The 23565-nt window shown below is 45.5% G+C and overlaps 1 protein-coding gene across 1 annotated transcript in view; it reads left to right on the forward strand.

The window, feature by feature from the left end:
* The window catches only part of LOC147725233 (extracellular calcium-sensing receptor-like), a 32422-nt gene extending 10681 nt beyond the window's left edge, over positions 1–21741 (forward strand). The window contains exons 2-4 of the mRNA XM_086918220.1: positions 10110–10401; positions 20496–21326; positions 21610–21741. Of these exons, the coding sequence (XP_086774346.1) occupies positions 10110–10401; positions 20496–21326; positions 21610–21741 (1255 nt within the window). The remainder of the gene's footprint in view (positions 1–10109; positions 10402–20495; positions 21327–21609) is intronic.
* The last annotated feature ends 1824 nt before the right edge of the window (positions 21742–23565 follow it).

The raw sequence follows: 23565 nt of genomic DNA on the forward strand, positions 1-23565 counted from the left end.
GTATTCTTCTCTCCCAATATCTTTAAGGAAATTAAAAACATACTTCACCCATGGGATTTTTGTTGCACCCTCCAATTTCAAAATATCAGTCAGGACATCTCTGTTTAAGTGTGTCGCTTCTTGGGTCCAGACTCTATGCCATAGTAAAACTTGCTCTATTTTAATGAGATCAGTAATGTAACAAAGGCCAAGTTCAGAGTGACAATTGAAATTAGATGAGCTTTTGGGAAGTGCCAATATATATTTTAAAAAGGAATTTTCAGGAACCTGTATGGGCGCAGGGTTAGCAAAACCCCAGACCCCACTGCAATAGGTAGCGCCAGCTACACATTTAGCTTTATAAATTTTAGTCAGTTCCACAGGGGGTCTAGTTCCTAGCCTACTGGAAAAGATTTTGAGAGCGACCGTAGATCTTAAAAGCTCAAGCTTATTAACAGAAATAGCTTGAGACCACATCTCATTTTGGGCAAAATGTATCCCAAGATAGGAAAAGTGTTTAGCAAATTCCAATTTTTGCCCCGCTATGAAGATTGGTCTCTTGGATTTATTTTGCCTGCCACAATACATAGTGAAAGTCTTTGATGTATTGACTTTCAGGCCCAACTCTTTCATAAAGCGGCAGAAACTGTCGACCACGCGCTGTAGGCCTACCTGAGTACGTGACATGAGTACAGCGTCGTCAGCGTACAAAAGTGCGGGTATTGGGCGGCCACCTGCAAAGGGAGGATCCAAACTATCTTTGCACAAGACACCTTCCAGTCCGTTTATGTACAAGTTAAAAAGGAAGCGGGCCAGGACACAACCCTGCCTGATCCCGCTCCTGATTGGTATTGTGTCTGTGCGCTCTCCGTTTAGGCCAAAACGTACGCGAGCCAACGCGTTACTATAAAAACGTTTAAGAAAATAAATATTGGTGGATTCAACCCCAAGATGTTCCAGTATAGACCACAGTTTAGAATGTACCACACAATCAAAAGCGGCCGAGAGATCCACAAAGGCCAAAAACAAGTTGCCCAGTTTTGCCCTCGTGTATTTCCCGACCAACATGAGCAAATTCAAACCCTGCTCTACTGTCCCCAGACCGGAGCGAAAGCCATACTGGAGATCAGACAGGACAGAGTTTTCCTCAGCCCATTCCAAAAGTCGGTCTAGGATAATTCTGCACGCAATTTTAGTGAAGGAGTCCAATAGGGAAATAGGCCTATAACAGGCAGGATCCTCTCTATTTCCCTTTTTGTAAATCGGGACGATTACAGATTCCACCCACATGGGCAGGAATTCAGCAACGCAACTGGCGTTAAGCACCTGAACCAGAAGGGGCGCCCACAGAGCTGGAATACTCTTAAATAGGTCTATGGGAACCCCGTTTGGCCCAGAAGCCTTTGCGCCCTTACTTCTACTCAGGGCCTTTTCCACCTCCTCTAGGGTAAAAGACAAATTACTATTAAGGGGATAGTCGTCAAGGGAGGTCAAAGACCCCACTTGACCTTCTTCATATTCTTCTCCTTCATAGACTCTTGCGAAGTGTCTGACCCAATCTGAGTTGCATATAGCAATATCTATTTTCGGACCAGTCTCTTCACTAAGAAAGGGAGTTCTCACAATTTTCCAAAAACTCACACTGTTATTTGTTGTGGTGGCTGTATGAAAAGCTTCCCAAGCTTCGGACCTCATAGTATTTTTCCTATCTTTAATTGCCTCTTTGTCATCCTTCCTAAGTCTGCGAATTTCCTCGGCTGATCTAGGATTATTATGCAGGGCCTTTTTAGAGTTGCATAAGCCTTGGTACATCTAGAATCAAACCATCCTCCCTCCTTCTTCCTATTCTTAAATTGTCTAGGAAGGGAGTATTTAATTTCATTCGATATTACCAGGAAGGATGCAAGGCAAGTTTCAGGTGATAAATCTGTCTCTAAACACTTATTAATTTCTAGGGAACATTTTTCAACCACTGTTTTAATTATCTGTGCCTCGTTTATCATGGCCCATTTTAAAGTATATCCATTAGTTTTGCCAATTGCCAAGTCAGCATCTAGGCTATTACATTCTCTATTGTTGATTAATATTGGGGCAGTAGGTAGAAAAATAGACAGGCATAATGGAAAGTGGTCACTCAACGCTATATCAGGAACATTAAAGGAGTGGATTCTGTTCCTGCAGTTATTAGAAATAGTGATAAAGTATATAGTTGTAGAACAACCTTTACCATTAAATGTTGGAACTACTATCGGAGCGGAAATGCACATTTCATTAACGAACCCTAAGTCAAAATTGGCTAACAAAGAATTAAATTGATCCCCTAGAAAATGATGCTTAAAATGAAAATGTCCCTGGCCTTCATCCCGTGCTAGTTAATTCGCACAAATTACAATTAAAATCTCCTTACATGATTACCATCAATTTCTGTTTAAAAAAAACCTTGGTCAATTTCCTCAAAGACACTTGTAACATCGTCAACAGGAATATTATTATATATATTAACAACAACAATCGGAGTATCACAACCCAGATCAAGAACCAAAATTTGAAAGTAAATGTCTTTAACAGGTTCGATGATTTTCCCACACTTTAGTTTGTTAGATAAATAAATACTCAGACCACCCTTAGGTCTCTCATGGGGGACGGCAACAGCTGGGGTACAAAATGTTCTATAGCCTTTCAAGTGCACTGGTTCCAGGGTCCATGTTTCTTGAAAACAAAACAGGTCTTGCAATTCAACGAAGTCCCACTAGATAGGATGATCAATTTTAGATCTGATACCAGCTATGTTCCATGATGAAATTTTGAGAACCGGTGGATCTTTCGAAGGGGTAGACAAGGCTGCTGGGTACAGAGGGATAGCTGGTTGTCCCCCCCAACCCATGTGCTCTTCTGTCGCCAGACCTCCCCCCCCGGGCTCCCTATCTTTACACATAGTTGCCACTGATAATGGTGTATTCTCCCCAAGTACAGCTATTTTTTCCCTCGTGCAGAGTTCACAGTAAGAATCTTTATCTGTGCCTTGGACAGTGGGGTTAATAGTAGTTAACCTCAGTCAGTCAATGTTTTCCAGACCGCTAAGAGTGTCAAAATAATTGAATGTAGGAATTCCATAGCTTCTAGCCCATGGCTCTTCCGAGTTCCTAATCGGGTAATGGACGGGAGTAATGCGTCTATTTGGTCGAGGAGGAGGGTAAAAGTAGCCAAGGGGAAGAATATTGACAAGATGTGGGTCGTAAATCCCTGTGGCTACTCTCTTCATCACAACCAATTGAGGGAATCGAAATGATAGGACCACACAATCACCCCTCAGTGTTTTAGTTGAAGTGCCTGTCCATCTTGCTCGTCTAACCATTTTAAACTCTGAGAAAAGATGGCTTTTAAGTCCTACCCTGGATGACAAGAAGTAAAGGGATTTATTTCTCAAAGTTGCCCAATTTTCATCTGTATTAGGTGAAAGTGGAGGTACATTTGCCAAGACCACAGTATACGGTGTTGCTTCTGGTGGGAGATTTAAATTAAAGAGGTTCGGCATTACTCCTTCCTCAAATTGATCTTCTGATCTTCTATGTTTGTGAGGTGGTATGAGCGAATATGCATTCGAGGCTACAGAAGGTGAGTCAACGGGCCTCTTATCATGAATAATATTATCTCCTCTTGAAGTACTGTGATCAGGTCGATCAGTAGATTTTGGATTGATATGTTTAGTTTTAGCTAGCATTTTGGATGGGGCTGATGTTTTAACTGGAGCTACCACTTTAGGTGGAGCTGGCACTTTTGCAGAAGCTGGGGTGCCAGTTTTAGAACAAGTAGCACTAGGGTGAGGTAGGGGCTTAGTCTTGCTTGGAGACAGCTGTTTATCAAACTTACCCTCAATGTTGGTTAGCCTCAATTCTATATCTTTGACCTTTAGAGTAATCCGTTCCAGAAAAGTCATTAAAAGTGTTTCCATTCTTTGCCAGAATGAGTCATCTGTTACGTCCCTAATAACGACTAAGTGGGGGACAGTCATTGGTTGACCATTATCCTCACTTACACTACTCCCATTAGGATTTCCCGGGACTTTGCTCTCTTTAGATTTAGTGTTCTTTTTATGAGTTGTATTAGTTTTACTATATTGACTTGCTCTAGCAGAGTGTTTTTGCTTGGATCAATCAATCAATCAATCAATCATAACATTTGTATAGCGCACTACTCACCCGGCAGGGTCTCAAGGCACTTGGGGAAGGGGTCGCTATTGCTCGAACAGCCAGGTCTTGAGTTGTCTCCTGAAGGCGAGATGGTCCTGGGTCAGCCGAAGGTGGATGGGGAGGGAGTTCCATGTCTTGGCCGCCAGGTAGGAGAAGGATCTACCTCCAGCGGTGGCTCTTCGGATGTGTGGTACGGCGAGGGCGAGGCTTGTAGAGCGTAGCTGGCAGGTGGACGTGTAGAAGGTCAGGAAGTCATTGAGGTACTTGGGGCCCAGGTCGTGGAGAGACTTGTGTGCGTGGGTGTGGAGCCTGAACGTGATCCTCTTGCTGACGGGAAGCCAGTGCAGGTCCCTCAGGTGGCCGGAGATGTGGCTGCGTCGGGGGATGTCCAGGATGAGTCGGGCGGAGGCGTTCTGGATGCGTTGGAGTCTTTTCTGTAGCTTGGCTGTAGTTCCGGGGTAGAGGGTGTTTCCGTAGTCTAGTCAGCTGGTGACGAGTGCCTGGGTGACCGTCTTCCTGGTTTCGGTCGGGATCCATCGGAAGATCTTGCGGAGCATGCATAGGGTGTTGAAGCATGATGAGGAGACGGCGTTGACTTGTCTGGTCATCGAGAGGGAGGAGTCCAGGATGAAGCCCATGTTGCGTGCATGGTCTGTTGGCTTGGGAGTGGTGCCCAGGGCGGGGGGCCACCAGGAGTCATCCCAGGCGGAGGGCGATGGTCCCAGGATGAGGACATCCGTCTTGTCTGAGTTCAGTTTCATGTGGCTGTTCTTCATCCACTTGGCGACGTCTTTCATCCCTTCGTGTAGGCTAGTTCTGGTGGTGGCGGGGTCTCTGGTGAGGGAGAGGATCAGTTGGGTGTCGTCAGCGTAGGAGATGATGTTGAGGCTGTGTTGGCGTGCGATGGCTGCAAGAGGTCTCATGTAGACATTGAAGAGGGTGGGGCTGAGTGATGATCCTTGCGGTACGCCGCAGATGACTTCGGTGGCTTCGGATCGAAATGGGGGGAGGCGGACTCTCTGTGTTCTTCCGGCTAGGAATGAGATGATCCACTCCAGTGCCTTCTCTTGGATACCGATGCTGCTGAGGCGTTGAACTAGGGTGCGGTGGCAGACAGTGTTGAAAGCTGCAGAGAGGTCTAGGAGGCTGAGGGCCGCTGTTTCCCTGTTGCCAACCAGGGTTCTGATGTCGTCGGTGGCTGCGATGAGGGCGGTCTCGGTGCTGTGGTTGGCTCGGAAACCGGACTGCGAGGGGTCGAGGGATCCGTTCGTCTCGAGGAAGGCGGCAAGCTGTCTGTTGACGGTCTTCTCGATGACTTTGGCAGGATAAGGGAGGAGCGAGATGGGTCGGAAGTTTTGAGGTCGGTGGGGTCCGCTGTAGATTTCTTCAGTAGGACGCTGAGCTCGGCTAGCTTCCAGCTCTCCGGGAAGGTGGCGGTGTTGAAGGAGGTGTTGATGATGTTCCGGAGTTGGGGTGCGATGGTGGAGTCGGCCTTGTTGAAGATGTGGTGGGGGCAGGGGTCGGTTGGAGATCCGGAGTAGATGGTGTTCATCGTGCGGGCTGTGTCTTCGGTGGATCTGGCCTTCTATCCTCTAGTTCTTACGCAGGGACTGTCACTAATATTTAGGATAGAAGTTGGGCTCCCTAGAGTATTGTGTCCCTCGTTTTCTAAATTCTCCTCATTTAGAGGAGTAGAATCATTGTTCTGATTACTGGGACGTAAAGAGGGAGTTACAGATAATGATGTAGTTGAGGGCAGTAGGACATTTACATCAGTTGAATCCCTAAGAGACCTATCATTTATTGGTGTTATGCTATTTCTTCTGGGTAAAGCAACAAATGAGGGGGCTAGCAAGGATTCCTGGGAGTTGGTGGTTAACATAGACAAGTTTGGGTTAGGTAAAAGGGGAGGGAGGCCAGGTGGCAAAGAGAGACGTCTTTCTGTGCTTTCAATAGCAGAGGCGACCACCCCAATTGTCTGCTGCAGCATTCGGTCTATTGCTGTAAGTGTGGGTAAGGGGGGGTTGACAGTAGCTTTAGACTTTCCAATGGTATGGGTAGGAGTATTTTTCCCCATGTTTTTTAGTAGTTGATCTAGGTTTATGTAAAAGGATAATACAATAATCAAAATATGACTAAAACCTTACACTAAGAAGAAACGTGTTACTGCAGTGATTGCATCGAGAAAAGTATATGAATAAAGACAATACGGCATTAACAGGAAAGGTTAAAAACAACAATAGTTACTTCTATATGAGCCGCGGAGTGGAGCAAATGGGATTGTAGGTCGAAGGGGGTTGCCCTGCCTAGCCTTGGCCAGCCCCGGACGGCCACAGACGGCCCGCCCTTTGCCCGGGCTTAGCCCCGGGCGGTCCTGCGACGCGGGGATGAGAGGTCTTTTAATGCGCCTCTGAGGGCTCTAGTGACAGCGTCAGAGTGCGCCGCCGCAGGTGGTGTAGGGATAGCGAGTCCTCCGCTCGGCGGCCGCTAAGATGAAAGTAGCTGCGGCGGGAGGACTCGCAGTGCAGGGCGCTGACGGGTCCCGTGAACAACAACTGGGCAAAAGCAGGTCCTGAAGTCTGGTCCCAGCAACAAATGCGGAAATAAAAGCCCGCCGCAATGTCAAAGGTGGTAGGACTGGCAGTTCCAATGGATGCCTGATGGAACCTACTATGTGTTCTGGGAAAAATATGCTGACCAAAACATTCTAAATGTGGCTGATGCTAGCAGATGTAGTGTTGCCATACAAAATATTGTTAGAGCATGGGTAAAATCACGGCCACCAACAGTGAGGGAGTGGGAAAAAGACCTTGATTGGTGCTGTACAGTGGAGAAAATAGTCTACCACAACCAAGGCAGTCCACGAAAGCGGGGAACATTGTGGGGAGTGAGGGTTACAAACAGAGGACTGTAACTATGGGTCTATATCAAGCTGCAGAATAAGCAGGGGTTGAGAATATTGGGGTGAATGCAATAAAAGATGGGCTGTCAGCAGATCTACCATTGGGATGTACAAATGTGGAAGGGATGAAAAATCCTCCTCCACTGAAAATATCACATGGAAAAATGAATTGATCGGTGTTTGTGTTATTGTAGTAATGATAAATGCAAAATTAAAGTAAATAAGTGTCACAAGATTCTCTGCACGGATGTATGATGATACAACGCATACTTTTACAACGCATGCCTTTACAACGCTGTATTTACAATGAAAACCTTTACAACGCATAGTGCTTTGGGGTGCTGGATAGTGAAAAGTTTAATTTACTATTCCAACTCCAGTCCCCGTGGACACTAGGGAAGGTGTTGGATAGTAAATTAAACGTATTCCCTATCCTAGAGCGCCCCCCAGCGCATTGCGTTGTAATGGTTTTCGTTGTAAATACCGCGTTGTAAAGGCACTGCATTGTAAAAGTTGTGTCGTAAAGGATGTTTCCCTCTCTGCACACTATACCCTTTATACTACAGTGACTCATGCTCACCACACCGGTTTTCCCAACATTCTGTATTTGGCACACTATGCGCCATTGGCATAGATGAGTTTTGAGAAATGGGGATTGGACCAGGACCACCAGAACGTAAGGACAATACCATCTCGACCTACATGGTTGGACCATGCCTTGTCTAACTATAGAGGGCAACATAGAGACAGGTAACACAGGTGACACCCAAACATCGCTGGCATCTTTGGTGCTGCAGCCTTCTTCCACCTTTCCCTCTTAGTTGCTGGGGCTTCAAGGTGTAACTCCTTCAAGTCTTTTAAGGTTTTCCGCAAGTGGTGGAGTATGTTAGGTTGCGCTGCTCACACAGATTTTAAGCACTTGGGGCCTCATTTATGAGGCTATGCATCAATTTTACGCCGCTGGTGTGTCACTTTTTGTGATGCACCAGTGGCGTAAAAAATGCGCCTTCTTGTGCCATGTTTACAAAGTGACGCATCTAGGTAGATGCGTCACTTTGTAAACCCCTGCGCCACATTATACCTGCACCAGGTATAATGTATGCAAGGGGGGAGTATTGACGCAAGAAAGGGTCGTAGAAGTGACGCAGCAAAATCTATGTGATTTCACTGCCCCACTTCGAGGACACAAATGCGTCAATTTCTTACACCTGCCTCACAGCAGGCGTAAGACTGACGCATGCCCTTTCACATGGGGCTTGCCCCATGTGAAAGGATACATTGCTGGAGTTGGGTCACTTTTGAGACACACTCCAGCAATGCGTCACTTTTGCTCCATACAGATACGTCAGAAATACTGATGTATCTGTAACGCCCTGCACAATGATGCGTCATACAGTAAATATGACGCATCATTGGTGTCGCAAGGAGGGCGCAGTGAAAAGTGACGCATCACTGTTTTCACGCAGCGATGCGTCACTTTTCATAAATGAGGCCCTTGGAGTTTATCCTGCAGTCTAAAATCAGCACAAACAGCACGCCGGAGGGCACTGCTTCTTTCAGCTGCTCAAGCAGACATTCCACCCGAGAGGCAGCTTCCTTGTTGTGAGCTGCAGATTTATCAACGCGAGCTGTTGCGACCTGCACCAACTGCCCGCATCACTTCACAGAGATTTGCGGCCTCCTCACAGAGCGCAAAGTGGATAAAACTCTGCAAACTCTGCCGGCGCATGGATTCTTCACCCACCCCTTGTTTTGTATAGTGTTTGGTAAGTTCTCTTGTTCCCTTTCGCTTCTGTCAAACCACATTCCATTGTGTTCTACTTGGAGTACCTGTGACAGTTGAGCCGACTCTGCTTGAGGTTTTAACGTGGCTTCAAGTTGTGCATGTTCGTTCCAATATACGTATCTTCAAGCTGTACCAGTTTCATACTTTTATCAAACAGATAATACATTATGTTTCTCACTGCTTTTGCATGCCAGAGTTCAGAACCTGCAATTCTGATCTTTTTTTTATTAGGAGGGCCCCTTGACTTGAGTGTTTCATTCTTACCCACTTTTCCAGGCACACAGCAACACAGGGCTAATGTCTAATTTTATTCCCTCATTCTCCATATACTTATTTTATGCATCTGAAATTCAGAATTGCAAATGAAAACGTTAGCTTTAGCATTAATCACTTACAATACTTTGAGCATTTACTGTTAGGGCCTCAGTATCTTGGAAGTGGTAAATACGCTTCCCTTCATCACGTGTCTTGTTTCTGTAATTTATTCTCTATGGGCCTCACAGTGGTAGGCGTCCTACTTCAGGGCCATGAAGCACTACATACTTGCTACATAAGGAGCAGCAACATACTCCCCAAACCCATAAAGCGCCTTAGGAACCCCGAGCTGATTAAAATGTATGTATAAATGCAAGTAGTATTCAATGGCTTATACAATGCTTTTTATTTCTTCTTACAGTGCTCATTACGCCACAGTGTTAAAACATTCTGCTGTGGCACGTGTCTGTATGTTCTGACGTCTCTGTAGTCCATTCGGCTGGTGATGACGGCCTGTGTCACGGTGCATCTCGTGTCATTGGGTAGCCACTTGAAGATCTTGCATAGCATGTGCAGAGTGAGGCAGCAGCTGGAGGAGACGGCGTGTTGTAAATGATGATTCCAGAATGGTTGGAGGGAGGGGGTGTGGGTCCCAGGTCTGATGGCCACCAGGATTTGCTCCATGTGTTGCTGGTGTTGCCAAAGATCAGTACTTCCTTCTTTTCTATGTTCAGCTGCAGGCAGTTGTTCTTTATCCCGTCTGCAACATTTGTCATGCATCTGTGGAAGTTGGTTCTGGTGGTGTTGTGTCCGCTGTGGTATTGTTCAGACTGCTGCAGCATGGTTCAGTGTGCTGTGGGTGGCTGAAATGATGTTCTTTGTCACTATCCTACCCACAACCATTAAAGAAGTACATGGAATAACAGAGAGATGAGTGCGGTAGTCATACAGGTGCCTTTATCCTGTGATGCTAAGTTTCTGACTGTGTCACTTTCAGACCTGCATTCCGCTTTCTTCGACACGCCATGGCTCTAATCTTTGCCGTAGAAGAGATCAATAGAAACCCTGAACTCTTACCAAACCTCACATTGGGCTACCAGATTTACGACTCTTGCACCAGTGAGATGAAAGCACTTCACAGCGCTATAAATATATTATCAGCTAAAACAGAAGCAGTTCCGAACTATGGCTGTCAGAAGAAGGACAAACTGTGTGGATTCATCGGAGACTTCTCTTCAGCAACATCCTTACCAATGGCTGAACTTGTGGGGATCTACAGGTATCCACAGGTAGGAGGTGCTGATGATTTTGCATGTTTAGTATTAACAGGAGTTTTCTACTAAACTGAGATGGAATTTTCTAGCATCATAAGAGACATGAAGTGACTGACTACGTATGCATAGTTTTAAGAAGATAATTTGAAAATATTTATTTTTGTTATTAAGAGGGTATAGAAAAAATATGATAATATGTTTGTGTTTCTTAATTGATTTAGTACATAATTTATTGTGTTAATTGTTTTTAAGAATTTGGATATTAATTGATGGCTAGAGGGTTCGACAATCAACGTCCTGTGACTCTGGGCAAATCACATTTAAGATTGCCGACGGATCAAGTCTGCCCACCGCCCTAGTGGTGCCTGGGACCGCCCGCTTGTATGGCGGCAGTCCCACATGTAGCATTAGGATGCGACTGCCACCGTGTCAGTCGCATCTTGCATCTTTACCATTGCGGCAGGAGCTGCTGGCTGCAGCACCCACCTCAATGTTAAAAATGTATGTAGTGCCTTTCTCTGTACTACATGGCGGTCCTCTTTTGCCGCCAGAACCGAACTATTGCCATCTTTGGGGGACTGCATGTCCCAGGACTCTCTTGGCTTCCGCACACCTGGGCCGGACAACCGACACGCCCACAGCCTCAGGCGCCTACATAACACCTTGCAGCACCCGCTAACGCGGGTGCCGCAGCGCTAGAGGTGGAGAGTGGTGTGTTCCCTTTTTTCTCCTGAGGAGCCTATTTGGAGATTGTTTACCCGTTTGAGTGCCCTGAGTGGGAGAGGCGCTCCTGTTTTGCCGCCAGAACCGAACTATCGGCATCTTTGGGGGACTGCATGTCTCAAGCCTCTCTTGCCTGCCGCACACCTGGGCCGGACAACCGACACGCCCACAGACTCAGGCAGCATTTAACCAACTCACCATTCCCGCGACGTGGGAGCGCGCGGGAGTTCGCCGGGAGAAGCATTGTGACTGCATTGTGACCAGAGCTCGTTCTGGTAATTATTGAAATTCCCATTTAGGGGCTACAAAAGGGGAAATATAATTTTGCGATGACCGCTCTAGTGTCTAAGCAAAAGCCAGCCCCAAAACCTCCACTACCCAGCCTGACAGCAATAGATTGTATGCTCCAGAAAACGATTGGGTTGTGGCTAACGCTATAGAACACACAGAACGCCATCTCTCACTCCCCATTGGGTCTCTTCCCCCCTTGCTACCTACCAATATATCCACGACAACTATTAATTTTCAGGATTCTCTACTGGCTCCATCTTTTGTTTCTCTCCCAGGGTTCCACCACGCCCTAACTACTCACACTAGTCCCCCCACCAGGGGCCTAGTATCTCTGGAGTTTTTGCCCCCACCAACCAGGTTATCCCTGAGCCCTACTACCTTTTTAAACAAGTCAACACCTGACCCTTCCTCTCAGGCAGAGGACCTTATACCTAGTGGGCTCTGTGATAAACCTATAAGCCCATTTTCGGTCCCTACTTTTTCTCTAAGTATGAACAATGACAGCCCAAGGGTAACTACTAGAGGGCAAAAAGCTAGGCACATGTCAAAACATATTAACATGGAATCCATACCTACAAGGACCGTTAAAGGGAGCACGGGTGGCCAAAAAAAAAAGAGGCCTGAAGTGAAATTGAATACAACGAGGGGTAAAAACGCTATTAATACCGTGTTAGTAACAGTATCCTCTCCTAGTAATGATGGTGGTCCTCAGGACGCAACCATCGATAACTCAGCTAGTTTTGCACCTTATGAAATCTCTAATGGCACCCCTATTGGAAATGGTAAGGTGTATAGGAGTTAAAATAGATAATTTGGAGAAAGTATTGAATAGTGGCCCAACTACCACAGGTAAATCAATTAGTGTAGTGAACACACTCCCATCTCTCCCATGGAGTCCATTTCTCTGCTACATAGGGTGAGTTCTTGTTCTCCCAATGATTGCTGTCCTCCCCAAATTCTCAAAGATGCTTTCTTGGCCTGCCCTGATCCTACGCTAGCATTGCTTTTTAAATTCCTCGCTACCGGCATAGTCCCGGATTTCTTTAAACAGGCGGTCGTGGTCCCTATACTGAAAAAAACGAATGCCGACCCCACGATCCTAAGTAATTTTAGGCCAATTTCCCTTCTTCCTTATTTAGGGAAAATACTGGAGACATATGTCACTCGTTGTCTGAGTGCGTTCATTGAGAGCTCGTCCTTTTTGGATGATAAGCAAGCTGGCTTTAGGCCAGCCCACTCAACCGAGGCGGTCATTGTGGCTGTGATGGACACATTGAGGAAAGGTGTCGACAAGAACATCTCCCAGGCACTTGTCCTGCTGTATTTGTGAGCAGCCTTTGACACGGTCGACCATGCGATATTGATCGAACGTGTCAACAATGTGGGCATTCAAGGCTTGGCCCTCAAGTGGGTTAGATCTTTTTAACATCGGCGGTCTCAGGCTGTGCACTTGTCCACCTTTTCTGCTTCTTACTCCCCCTTATCCTGCGGAGTCCCGCAGGGCTCCGCCTTGTCGCCGCGTTTATTTAATTTGTATCTGCAACCTCTCATAATTTCCCTCCATAATACCCCGGTTACCATCTTTAATTACGCCGATGATTTGCAGTTGATCTTCCCAATTGACTCTTCTCTTTCCTCTTGTGTCAATTTTCAATCCACCATGCTTGACTTCTCGGAGTGGATGTATCACAGCCAGTTGAAACTGAATCCCACCAAGACTGAGCTAGTGCTGATAGGTGGGCTGGCTAACCCCTGGAATACCAACTTTTGGCCCCCCTCTCTTGGGTCCCCGCCTAGCCCTGTCAATTCGGTAAAGAGCCTTGGTATAATTAAATCCAGCGATCTGTCTATGAGGCCTCAAATTAATGCAGTCACGTCATCCTGCTTTTTCCACCTTCGCATGATTCGTTAAATCAGTAGGTTTCTCACTACGGATACGCTTATTCTTGTTATCATGGCTCTTATCACGTCCCCTATTGACTATGCCAACATTCTTTAAGTTGGGATCCCTGGCTACCATCTTCACCACCTGCAGCTGGTGCAAAACCAGGCAGCTATCGGGTGGTGTTTCACCAGCCTAAACATCAACATGTCTCGACGCTACTTAGGAGCCTTCATTGGCTCCCTGTGGCTAAGCGCTGCATGTTCAAACTTGGTTGTACAGTCTTCAAGGCCCTGTCTGGTCAAGCTCCTGCCTTTATCTCTTCTAGCCTAAATTGCTATGTGCCTCAGAGAGATCTCGGCTCCACTTCGTACAACCTTTTGGTTGTCCCTAAATTCAAACGGAAAAAGCACGGCGGGCTGTGTTTTTCTTTCTTAGCTCCCAAGTTCTGGAATTCCCTCCTGATTTCCTTTCGACTCTGCTCTAGCTATGACTGTTTCCGCAAAATGCTTTAAACTCTTCTCTTTTAGCAAGCCTTCAAGTAACTCCTGCACCTGTTTCCCGTATTTGTTTGAGCGCCATGAAACCGTTGGGTGACCGTGTGCAGTACAAATGATTTTAACATAACATAACATAACATAACATAACATAACATAACATAACATAACATAACATAACATAACATAACATACCATAACATAACATAACATAACATAACATAACATAACATAACACCAAGTCTACTGTCTTGCAACACCGCCCTACTGCACAAAAAACAGGTACCAACAGTATTACTCTCTCATTACCTGATCGCAGACCTCTAACTAAACAAACAACGATCACTGCGGATACCGCGGGCAGGCCCTTGCAGAAAATCCTGAGGTTGGTAGAAAATAAGGAAAAGGAAAGTGTGGAGGGCACCTTAGGCCAGGCCTCGGATGACGTGGGACACACACACGAAAGTGAACCCTAGATTAGTAAAGGACCTTTCCCCGACCACCAACCCAAGGAGGTCTTTTACACGCATTGATCTACCCCCGCAATCACTGCCATATACAGTAGTACTAGTTGGTGTTCGGGAATTATGCCAAGGTAGACAAGAATCCTACCCTGAGTTAAGGATCAAAGCGGCCCACTGGCTGAATAAGAACAGGCCCCTACCCCCTGATTTACCTGGGCAGATATTATTCGCAAGGAGGTTATGTTGGTTGGGTCACAGAAGAAAGGATGTCTCTGGGGATTGCAATGTCATTAGCTTTGGGGATAGACGGGTGGTAGAACACATATGTAATTGGCATGCCTAGCTTAGCGAGAGCAGTATCCTTACCAGGGATTTGAGTTTCTTCTATCCCCAACTTCCCCCCTTACAAACTACTAAACACTACAGGGGATTTGCAAATCCAGACCTGGTGGACGCAGTGGGGCTGAGATACAACATCACGACCTTTAACTATTTTGATAAGCTCTCCGACCTGGAACGGGTGGATTGACTTGATCCTAGGGGCTCGACTCAATTCACAATGGCCAACACACCTGTTCCTTCTCTACCCCTAGCTAATTCGGACTACGGTGGGGCATTAAATGAAGAATTCCTTCCAAATACTACCCAGGCCAGCCACTACGAGGTTGACGTGGGAATTAGATCCCGATCCTGTTACAAGTAGTGCCGACTCATCCCTGAACTTTTTATTTTGGAATGTTGTGGGCCTATACTTAAAGGTTGTGAAAGGCATCTGGTTAGATTTCGTCCACAACTATAGTATCATAAGTTTACAGGAAACATGGGCAACATCTAAGCTACACATAGAGGGCTACAGGAAATTTTTTTCTCCAGTGCTACCTACTCCTTCTGGTAGGGCAAAGGGTGGACTGGTTGCATTAGTTTCCTAGACTTTGCAGTTCACAAGTATAGTCCCTGTTAAATTGGATTCAAACTTCCAAATACTTACTCTTCATCAAAATAACACCAACGCCCTTGAAATTGTGAATTTTTATAACAACTTACGTGTGGATGATTTAGTAAACACAATAAAGGAAATAGGTCTCTGTCTCCACAAATTATACAACAAGGTACGCAAAGAGTTGAATATAATTTGGGGCGGGGACTTTAATCATACCCTTTGCAAACATAGTGCCAATTCAGTCTGTACACAAATTCGCACCTGCAGGCAGGCGGTCACAAGCTGGATGGGTGCTGCTCCGAACATTTTTATATGCCGCGGTGTAAAATTCATGACGCAAGTAGAGACTCTTCTTTCAAAAGTTGAATGTGTTTAAGACTGGGGCCTGGAATGTATGTGTTTTTTTAAAAATATAAATATTTTAGGAATAAGAATTTTAATTCTCTTTTATACCTGATTGTTATTTGTATATGTATAATTTATGATTGTGATAAACCAAATAAAGTTAAATTTGACTGACTGACAGTCTGTGGGATAGTGGACAAAAATGGTGACCCGGTAACCCATTTTCCCCACACCGCAGTCGGGCACTGTCTAAATGAAACCCTGTGTGGACTAGATCTTGCCCTCTCCAATGACTTGGTGAATCCCCCTGTACCCGTTATACCCACCTATAATGGCAGAGGCAGGCCAAGCACTATTGACTTTATATTTATTTCAAGGACAGCGGGAAGGGATCTATTAACTTGTAAAACTCACAATATCATAGTCAGTGACCACTATCTGAATAGCATCTCCTTAAAACTTAATAAGAATCATGTCAGGCCAAACATCAAAACGCTTTTAGCCAAAATAACCTCTTGATGGACAGTTTAAACGGCTACTCACTGAGGTGGGAAAAAGTGGATCCGCTGGCTATTACAACAAGCCTGGTCACACATTTTAGGCAAGTGTTTGCAAACTGTCTTGATCCAACCACTACGAGTGAGGGAATCATGGCTAATTTTTCAAAATTGATTGTATCAATTAGGGAAACCCTTTTTGTTAGCACGAAAACTGGTAAAACTAGACCCAAGGGATGGTTCGACAGTTCCTGTACTAAAGCCTACCAGAATCTAAAAGCAGCTTTAAATAACAAGGACAGAATTCCAAAGGACATAGCAGCTCTCAGGAAGAACTATAACTAGGCCCTAAAATCCAGGAAGAACACTCTTAAAAAAGATATCTGGACACAACTCCACAGGTCAGGTACCCTGAGGGACAGTGTTGCCTTCTGGAAGGTTGTGAAGTCCCCTTTCCTATCAGATGTAACGGCTAATCCCAGCATTGATATTGCGATTGATGAAAAGCTGTGGGTTGATTATTTCGATCGGATATTCAGCCTCTCCTCAACCGCAAACCAACCAACTACAGCTGGGTTAGATCTAACATCCTTCCTGTTGCCCATTCGCATAACACACGAGGAGGTAGAGCATGCCCTAAAGGCCAGCAAAAACGGCAAGGCACCAGGAACCAATGGCGTCCCAATTGATCTTTTTAAGTTCAACATGGATCTATGGTCGCCAATCTTAACTAGGGTTCTCCAAGCATCATGTGGCCTGGGACTCATTGAATCGTGGTCCCAATCAATCCTCGTGCCTATCTTTAAAAAAGGGGATTGCCAATCCCCATCTTGTTATCGGCCTATCTCCCTCCTGGATTCATTAGGGTAAGTGGCCGGCCGTGTTATTCTAAAGCGCCTTCAAAAATGGGCTTCAGACAATAAAGTTTTGTCTGATCTGCAATTTGGGTTCCGTGAGGGACTGGGAACCACAGAGCAAGCCCTCAATCTATCTTTATTGATAGGGAAATACGTTAATGCCAAGGGGGGGGGGGGCTCTGTACATGGTTTACGTTGACCTTTCCGCAGCATTCAACTGTGTTAACCACAATAAGCTGTGGACCATTCTGGCAGATATGGGAGTAGAGTCTTCCCTCATAATATTCCTGCCTGAATTATACACAGATGCCACGGCCAGAGTCAGATATGGCACGGGGCGAGTTAACAAAGTTGTTTAGAGTGGAGCGAGGGGTGAGACAGGGCTGTGTCCTGTCCCCGTTTCTATACAACTTATACACCAACGGCTTGGAAAAAGCCATGTTGACGGGTTGCCAAGATCTCCCCACTATAAACGCGCGCCCCAATCTCACTGTTCCCTAGTGAGACGAGGGTCATTTCTGCGGGATCCCCACCCTCCTGTGGGCACCCCTTCCCCCAAGTGCTACACTCACCAACTCCTTGGTCGGCCCATCAGTGGGGGGCTGTGCCCTTTTGGACACTCGGGGTCCCGCTTCAAGTGACCCACCTGCTCACAGGCAAAGCATGTGCGGGGGCCCTCTCTGCAGGCTTTCTTGAAGAGACCACAGCTTTCTTGTCTCCTGGGGTGGGGTTACCTTTATCCTTGGTGTTAGTTTAGGGCTCTTTAAGAGAACTCCTATGTTTTACCCTTGTCCCCCCACTCTTATGCTGGGGACCCTGCCTGCCTTTGGCTGAGTCACCCCATACACCTTCTTGTGAACCCTGGTACTCAACCAGCAGTCCACCTCTATAGCAAGCTTCCAGGGGTCAGTCAGCTTACTACCAAATAGGTGCTGGTGCAGATCTGCAAAACAGACTAGACAAGTGCTCGCATGGAATCAAAATATAGAGAGCCTGAAAATCTGTCACAGGACTGCCCTTCACCCAGCCATCCAGTGACCTGCAAAATGAATCTACACGTTCCAACCAAGTGTTGGCATCAGTCTTCTTACTGGACCTAAACTGGTCCCTGTACTTTTCAGGAGTGAGTCAATGCCTAGTGAGGAGAGTGTTCTTCATGTCAGTGTAGGTGAGGTTCTTCCCCTTACCTAAAACTTTCAGAGATCCATTGCTTCTTCTGGAAAGAGAGGCCACAGCCTGACCCCCAAATTCCTTTCAGGGACCCCTTCCATGTGAATAGATGATATGTACCCTTGAAACCACCTTTTAATGTCATCTCCCTTTTTGAATTCCTTGCCTACATTCTTGGGAATGCGCACAATCCTGTCTGCCTGCACTGAAGAATTGCTGCCACCATCTGAGCTGGGCCTACTCCTTAAGACATCTATCATGATCTAAGATCATCTTCCTTTCTTTCATGGCTATTCTTTTTCTTTTCTCTCATTCTCCATCCTGAGTTTCTCCAATTTGAACTTCCTTGCTCCGCACCTGTCCTCTAGCTCTTCTGGGGACAGGCCATTGCTGCCAGGTCTGGAGGTTTCCCCGTCCCAAAAGCACATCCACACTAGGAGTAGGCTCCTCCGCCTTTCCACTGAGATCTCCAGATTGCCCACTGGCATGTCTGGCTGGTACCCAGGCCCTCAGTGCCTTTTGTAACTCCTCCTTCCTAGTCAGGCCTCTGACTTGGACCTTTAGATTTTTGCAAATTGCTTTCAATTGTTTCACATTGTAGGATTCCAACCAATCCTCCTCAAAGGCATCCTCCAGGGTTGCAAGAAATGATGATCTTGATTCAGGCATGATGAAGTAGCAAGTTCACAGTGGCAAGATCAAAAATAGGCAAAAAGAAACAGAACCAGTATTTGGCATGTAATGGTCTGCGATATGGTAGTAGTGCACACCAATCACTGTAAGTCAAGTGCAACCACAAGTCCTATCCCACCGCTGCCACCAGTGTTAGAAATGGGGATCTCTAGTTGGCAGAGGTAAGTACCTTTGTCTAAATAGGGTCCTTGCTTCTAGTCAGGGTAAGGGGGATACACTCCTAAAATAACCCCTGCTTACCCCCTTGGTAGCTTGGCATGAGCAGTAAGGATTATCTTAGAGGCAGTGTGAAAAGCATTTGCACATAACCAACAGTAATATAGTGTAAGCACTACAAAAGGACACCATACCAGTTTAGAAAAATATCCAATATTTGTATATACTTAAGACAAGACCAAAACCTAACCCTGGGCAATGAAATCCACTCGGCTAGAGGAAGTTGCAGAGATTTGATAACTACGAATTTCATTGAAAACACAGAATTCATGCAAGAATTCCCACTCTGCTACACTATAGAGTTATCTACTGTACCCACAACCCTTTGGTAAATCAAACTTTACATCTACATGCTAAAAATCATATAACCAATTCCCAAAAGTGAACTTTGAAAAACATCAGGCAATGAGAGAGGTGATGATTTTGGGGTCACCCCTTAACTAGGAAGGGGCAAGCAGATGCCTTGAACACAAAGAGTACATAATGCTGAACGGTTCAGTGGTGTTCCCATTCTTCTAGGACCACACCAAGCAAAGTTATGGGCAAAAATACAATGCTAACCAAAGGCCCAGACAAGCATTATGTGGCGAGATTCTAGAGTTTAGTGAGTATTATAGTATTAGCTCTCAGCTGAGCCCAAGAGCCAGCCCCTTGAGGAGTGTTTTGATATTGGATACTATAATATTCACGGCACTCTAGAATATCATCCCATAATGCTTTGCACGGCCTTTGGTCTATCCTGCCAAACCATTACTCCCATATCCCTGGAAGTGGCATTAAGAGGGGCCTAATTTATTCGGAGATACGAGGCAGAATGAACTTCCATTTTTGGAAGGCTTCCCCAGCCATTGAAAGTCGGGGCCCAATATGTGTTGTCACAGTTTCTTGTAATATTCCAAACGAAAGTCATCAGGTTTTGCCAGAATTCATATCACTAAGGGCATCCTCCAACTCTTCCAGCTCTAGGTCATGATCTAAATGGTACCTGTCAGAGGGAGAAAGAGTCAACAGTAGAATGTCTTCAAGGATGGGCAAGGTGGATTCCCTCTCAGGCCTTGGACACTAACTACAGATGGACCACAAATGTGGAGGCAACGGATGTAGCCGCTGTGTGGGTTGTGATGTCTGGTTCGACCTCACTTGGAATCGCCCGGGACACCAAATTGTGTGTTATCATTGAGTATAGCAACTTGTCAGATTTATCTCTCCATTCATGGGCTCTCTTAGTGTGGTCCATCCAGTATTTTCTGGCCTAATCCAGAGAGAGTTGCCTGAGTGTGGCAATGTGAATAGTTCATGGGGAATAAAACTAATTTCCCAAAAATGTCACTCGCATTTGGGCATGTGTATCTTGGACCAGTTAAATGATCCCTCTCTTTAGTTGAATATGTTCGCACATGTTGCACATTTAGCACAGGTGGGGCACTAGAAACCTCTCAGTGCTCTGTATGTAATCTGGCCACTTATGGGCAGGTGTCTAACATAATGTGTCTATTAAAAATGTCTTGCAATGTTCTTTTGCTCTTGTTTGCAGATCAGCTATGGAGCTCTTGATCCTCTCCTCAGTAACAAATTGAGATTTCCATCCTTCTTCCGTACTGTCCCGAATGAGGTCTCAGTGTACGCAGGAATCACTCAGCTGCTAAAACACTTTGGATGGACCTGGGTGGGGATTTTGGCCTCGGCCGATGACAGCGGAGAGAGAGCGATGCGAGACCTGAAGACGATGGTCACCCAGAGCGGAGGCTGCGTGGAGTTTTCCTATACGTTGCCTACAGATTTACCTTCCCTTAGTGCTAAAAGGATTAATCAAATTATTGATGCCATACAGAACTGCACTGCTCAGGTTATCATCATCTACAGCACCAGCGCATCAATGACAAGACAATTTCTTTATAATTCTTGGGAAAGGGTGCCCCATAAAATTTGGATTGGAACTGTAGGCATGTCTTTTTCTAAAGCGAGGTCCGGATTAGATGACCTGACTGTATTAAATGGGTCCCTGACTTTCTCCATCGAGGAAGGACAGATTCTTGGATTTCAAGATTTTCTCTATGATGTGGATCCAGTGAAGTTTCCAGATGACGATGCCCTGTGGGAGCTCTGGATTTCAATATTCGGATGTATCATGGCCTCTAGAGCTGATTTGGTTCATCCATATATACCACATTTACCTCTATGTTCAGGAAATGAGACCCTCAGAGACTACGACCTGCCCTTCATCAATGCCTTCACTTATCGGTTCACCTACAGTGTGTACACGGCTGTCTACGCCTTGGCACATGCCTTACATGACATGTATGTGTCTGAGTCCAGATCAGGATCTGCTGCTGGGAGCCCCAAGCAGGACTTCAAGCCCTGGAAGGTGAGGGATTGTTGCATGCACTGCTCAAGGCACCATGACCATTCTCCCACAAAAACAGACAATCAGTCTTGATGGCTCTCTCATTCCTTATCTTCTTCAGTTTTCCTTTCATAGTGATCAATTTACTTTTGTAGTTTTGTCACATTTTTGAATTTTCTTTGAATGTCTCTGTTAAGAATATTCTGCATGATTTGAGGATTTCAGAAATGCCTTATGCTTATTCCCAAGGCTGTGCATTCTTTTGGGAAATGATACCAAGTTAAGTTTAACATTTTATCCCCAGCATTACATGAAGGTCTGTGAAGTTACTTTGTTCCCTTCATTTGAACCTCAGTTGACCTTGGCTTTGACCTTTAGATCCACCTTTAACACATTTAATGTCAACAACAGAAGGCAGACAACCTCCAGCTCCTAACTAGCAGAGGAGAGTGGAGAGATGAACAGTTTGTTCTATGGGTATCCCGAGCCCCCTTAACTGATCACTGCTTTCAAGATATTTTGATTTATTAATAGTTAGTAAGTTAAACAAATGAAAGCAAAACATTTCCTGCTATTTTACTAATCATCCATGTAATCCTTTAAAAGATGTTAAAGCATCTTCTGCACTGGACATTAATGGCATGTGCAGGTATTTCCAATAAGACAGAACAGGATAAATAGTAGCTCCTGTATGGGACAAGATTTGTGTGGATTTCCTAAGTGATTGTAACAAAATGCATGAATCTAATGACCAAGATAGAAACAACATGTTCTCATACCTCCTGCATGGGATAGTAACCTCATGCGCATGTTGCTCCTACATGGAACAGTATCAGTTAGTAATAGCATGATTATAAATCCCTCTGTGGGATTGACACCCCATGCACATGTAGCTCCTACATGGGACAATGACAGTCAGTAACAGCATTCTCACATAACTCCTGTGTGGGATGGAAGCCTTATGTACATGTCGCTCCCACATGGGACAGTAACAGTTAGTAAGAGCATTCTCACATGTCTCCTTTGTGGAATGGAAACCTCGTTCACATATAGCTCCTACTTGGGTCAGTAACAGTAAGTACCAGAATGCGCACATGGCTCCTGTGTGGGATAGACACCCTGTCCACATGTAGCTCCGATATAGGGCAGTAACAGTTAATACCAACATGATCAGGTATCTCCTGTGTGCAATAAAAACCTCATGCACCTGTCGCTACTACATGGGACAGTAACTGTTAGCGACTGCATTCTCACATATTTCCGTATGGGATGAACACCCCATGCACATGTAGCTCCTACATGGGACAGTAACAGTTAGTAACAGCATTCTCACATATCTCCGTATGGGATGAACACCCCATGTACATGTAGCTCCTACATGGGACAGTAACAGTTAGTAACAGCATTCTCACATATCTCCGTATGGGATGAACACCCCATGTACATGTAGCTCCTACATGGGACAGTAACAGTTAGTAACAGCATGCTCACATATCTCCTGTGTGGGATAGAAGCCATATGCACAAATAACTCCTACATAGAACAGTAAACACATGCTCAGATATCTCCTCTGTGGGATAGAAACATCATGCACGTGTAGATCTTACATAGGACAGTAATGGTAAGTAACAGCATGCTCGCATATCTCCTATGTATGATAGAAGCCTCATGAACCTGTTGCTCCTACAAGGGACAGTAACAGGTAGTAACAGCATGCTCATATATCTCCTGTGTGGGATGGACACTTCATGCACATGTAGCTCCAACATGGGACAGTGAGAGGTAGTAACAGCATGCTCGCATGTTTCCTGTGTGGGATGGACACCTCATGCACATGTAGCTCCTACGTGGGACAGTAACAATAAGTAACAGCATTCTCACATATCTCCGTATGGGATGAACATCCCATGTACATGTTGCTCCTACATGGGACAGTAACAGTTAGTAACAGCATGCTCATATATCTCCTGGGTGGGATGGACACTTCATGCACATGTAGCTCCAACATGGGACAGTGAGAGGTAGTAACAGCATGCTTGCATGTTTCCTGTGTGGGATGGACACCTCATGCACATGTAGCTCCTACGTGGGACAGTAACAATAAGTAACAGCATTCTCACATATCTCCGTATGGGATGAACATCCCATGTACATGTTGCTCCTACATGGGACAGTAACAGTTAGTAACAGCATGCTCATATATCTCCTGGGTGGGATGGACACTTCATGCACATGTAGCTCCAACATGGGACAGTGAGAG

Source organism: Lissotriton vulgaris, chromosome 4_1 (genome assembly GCF_964263255.1).
Source record: "Lissotriton vulgaris chromosome 4_1, aLisVul1.2, whole genome shotgun sequence".
Lineage (NCBI taxonomy): Eukaryota > Metazoa > Chordata > Amphibia > Caudata > Salamandridae > Lissotriton > Lissotriton vulgaris.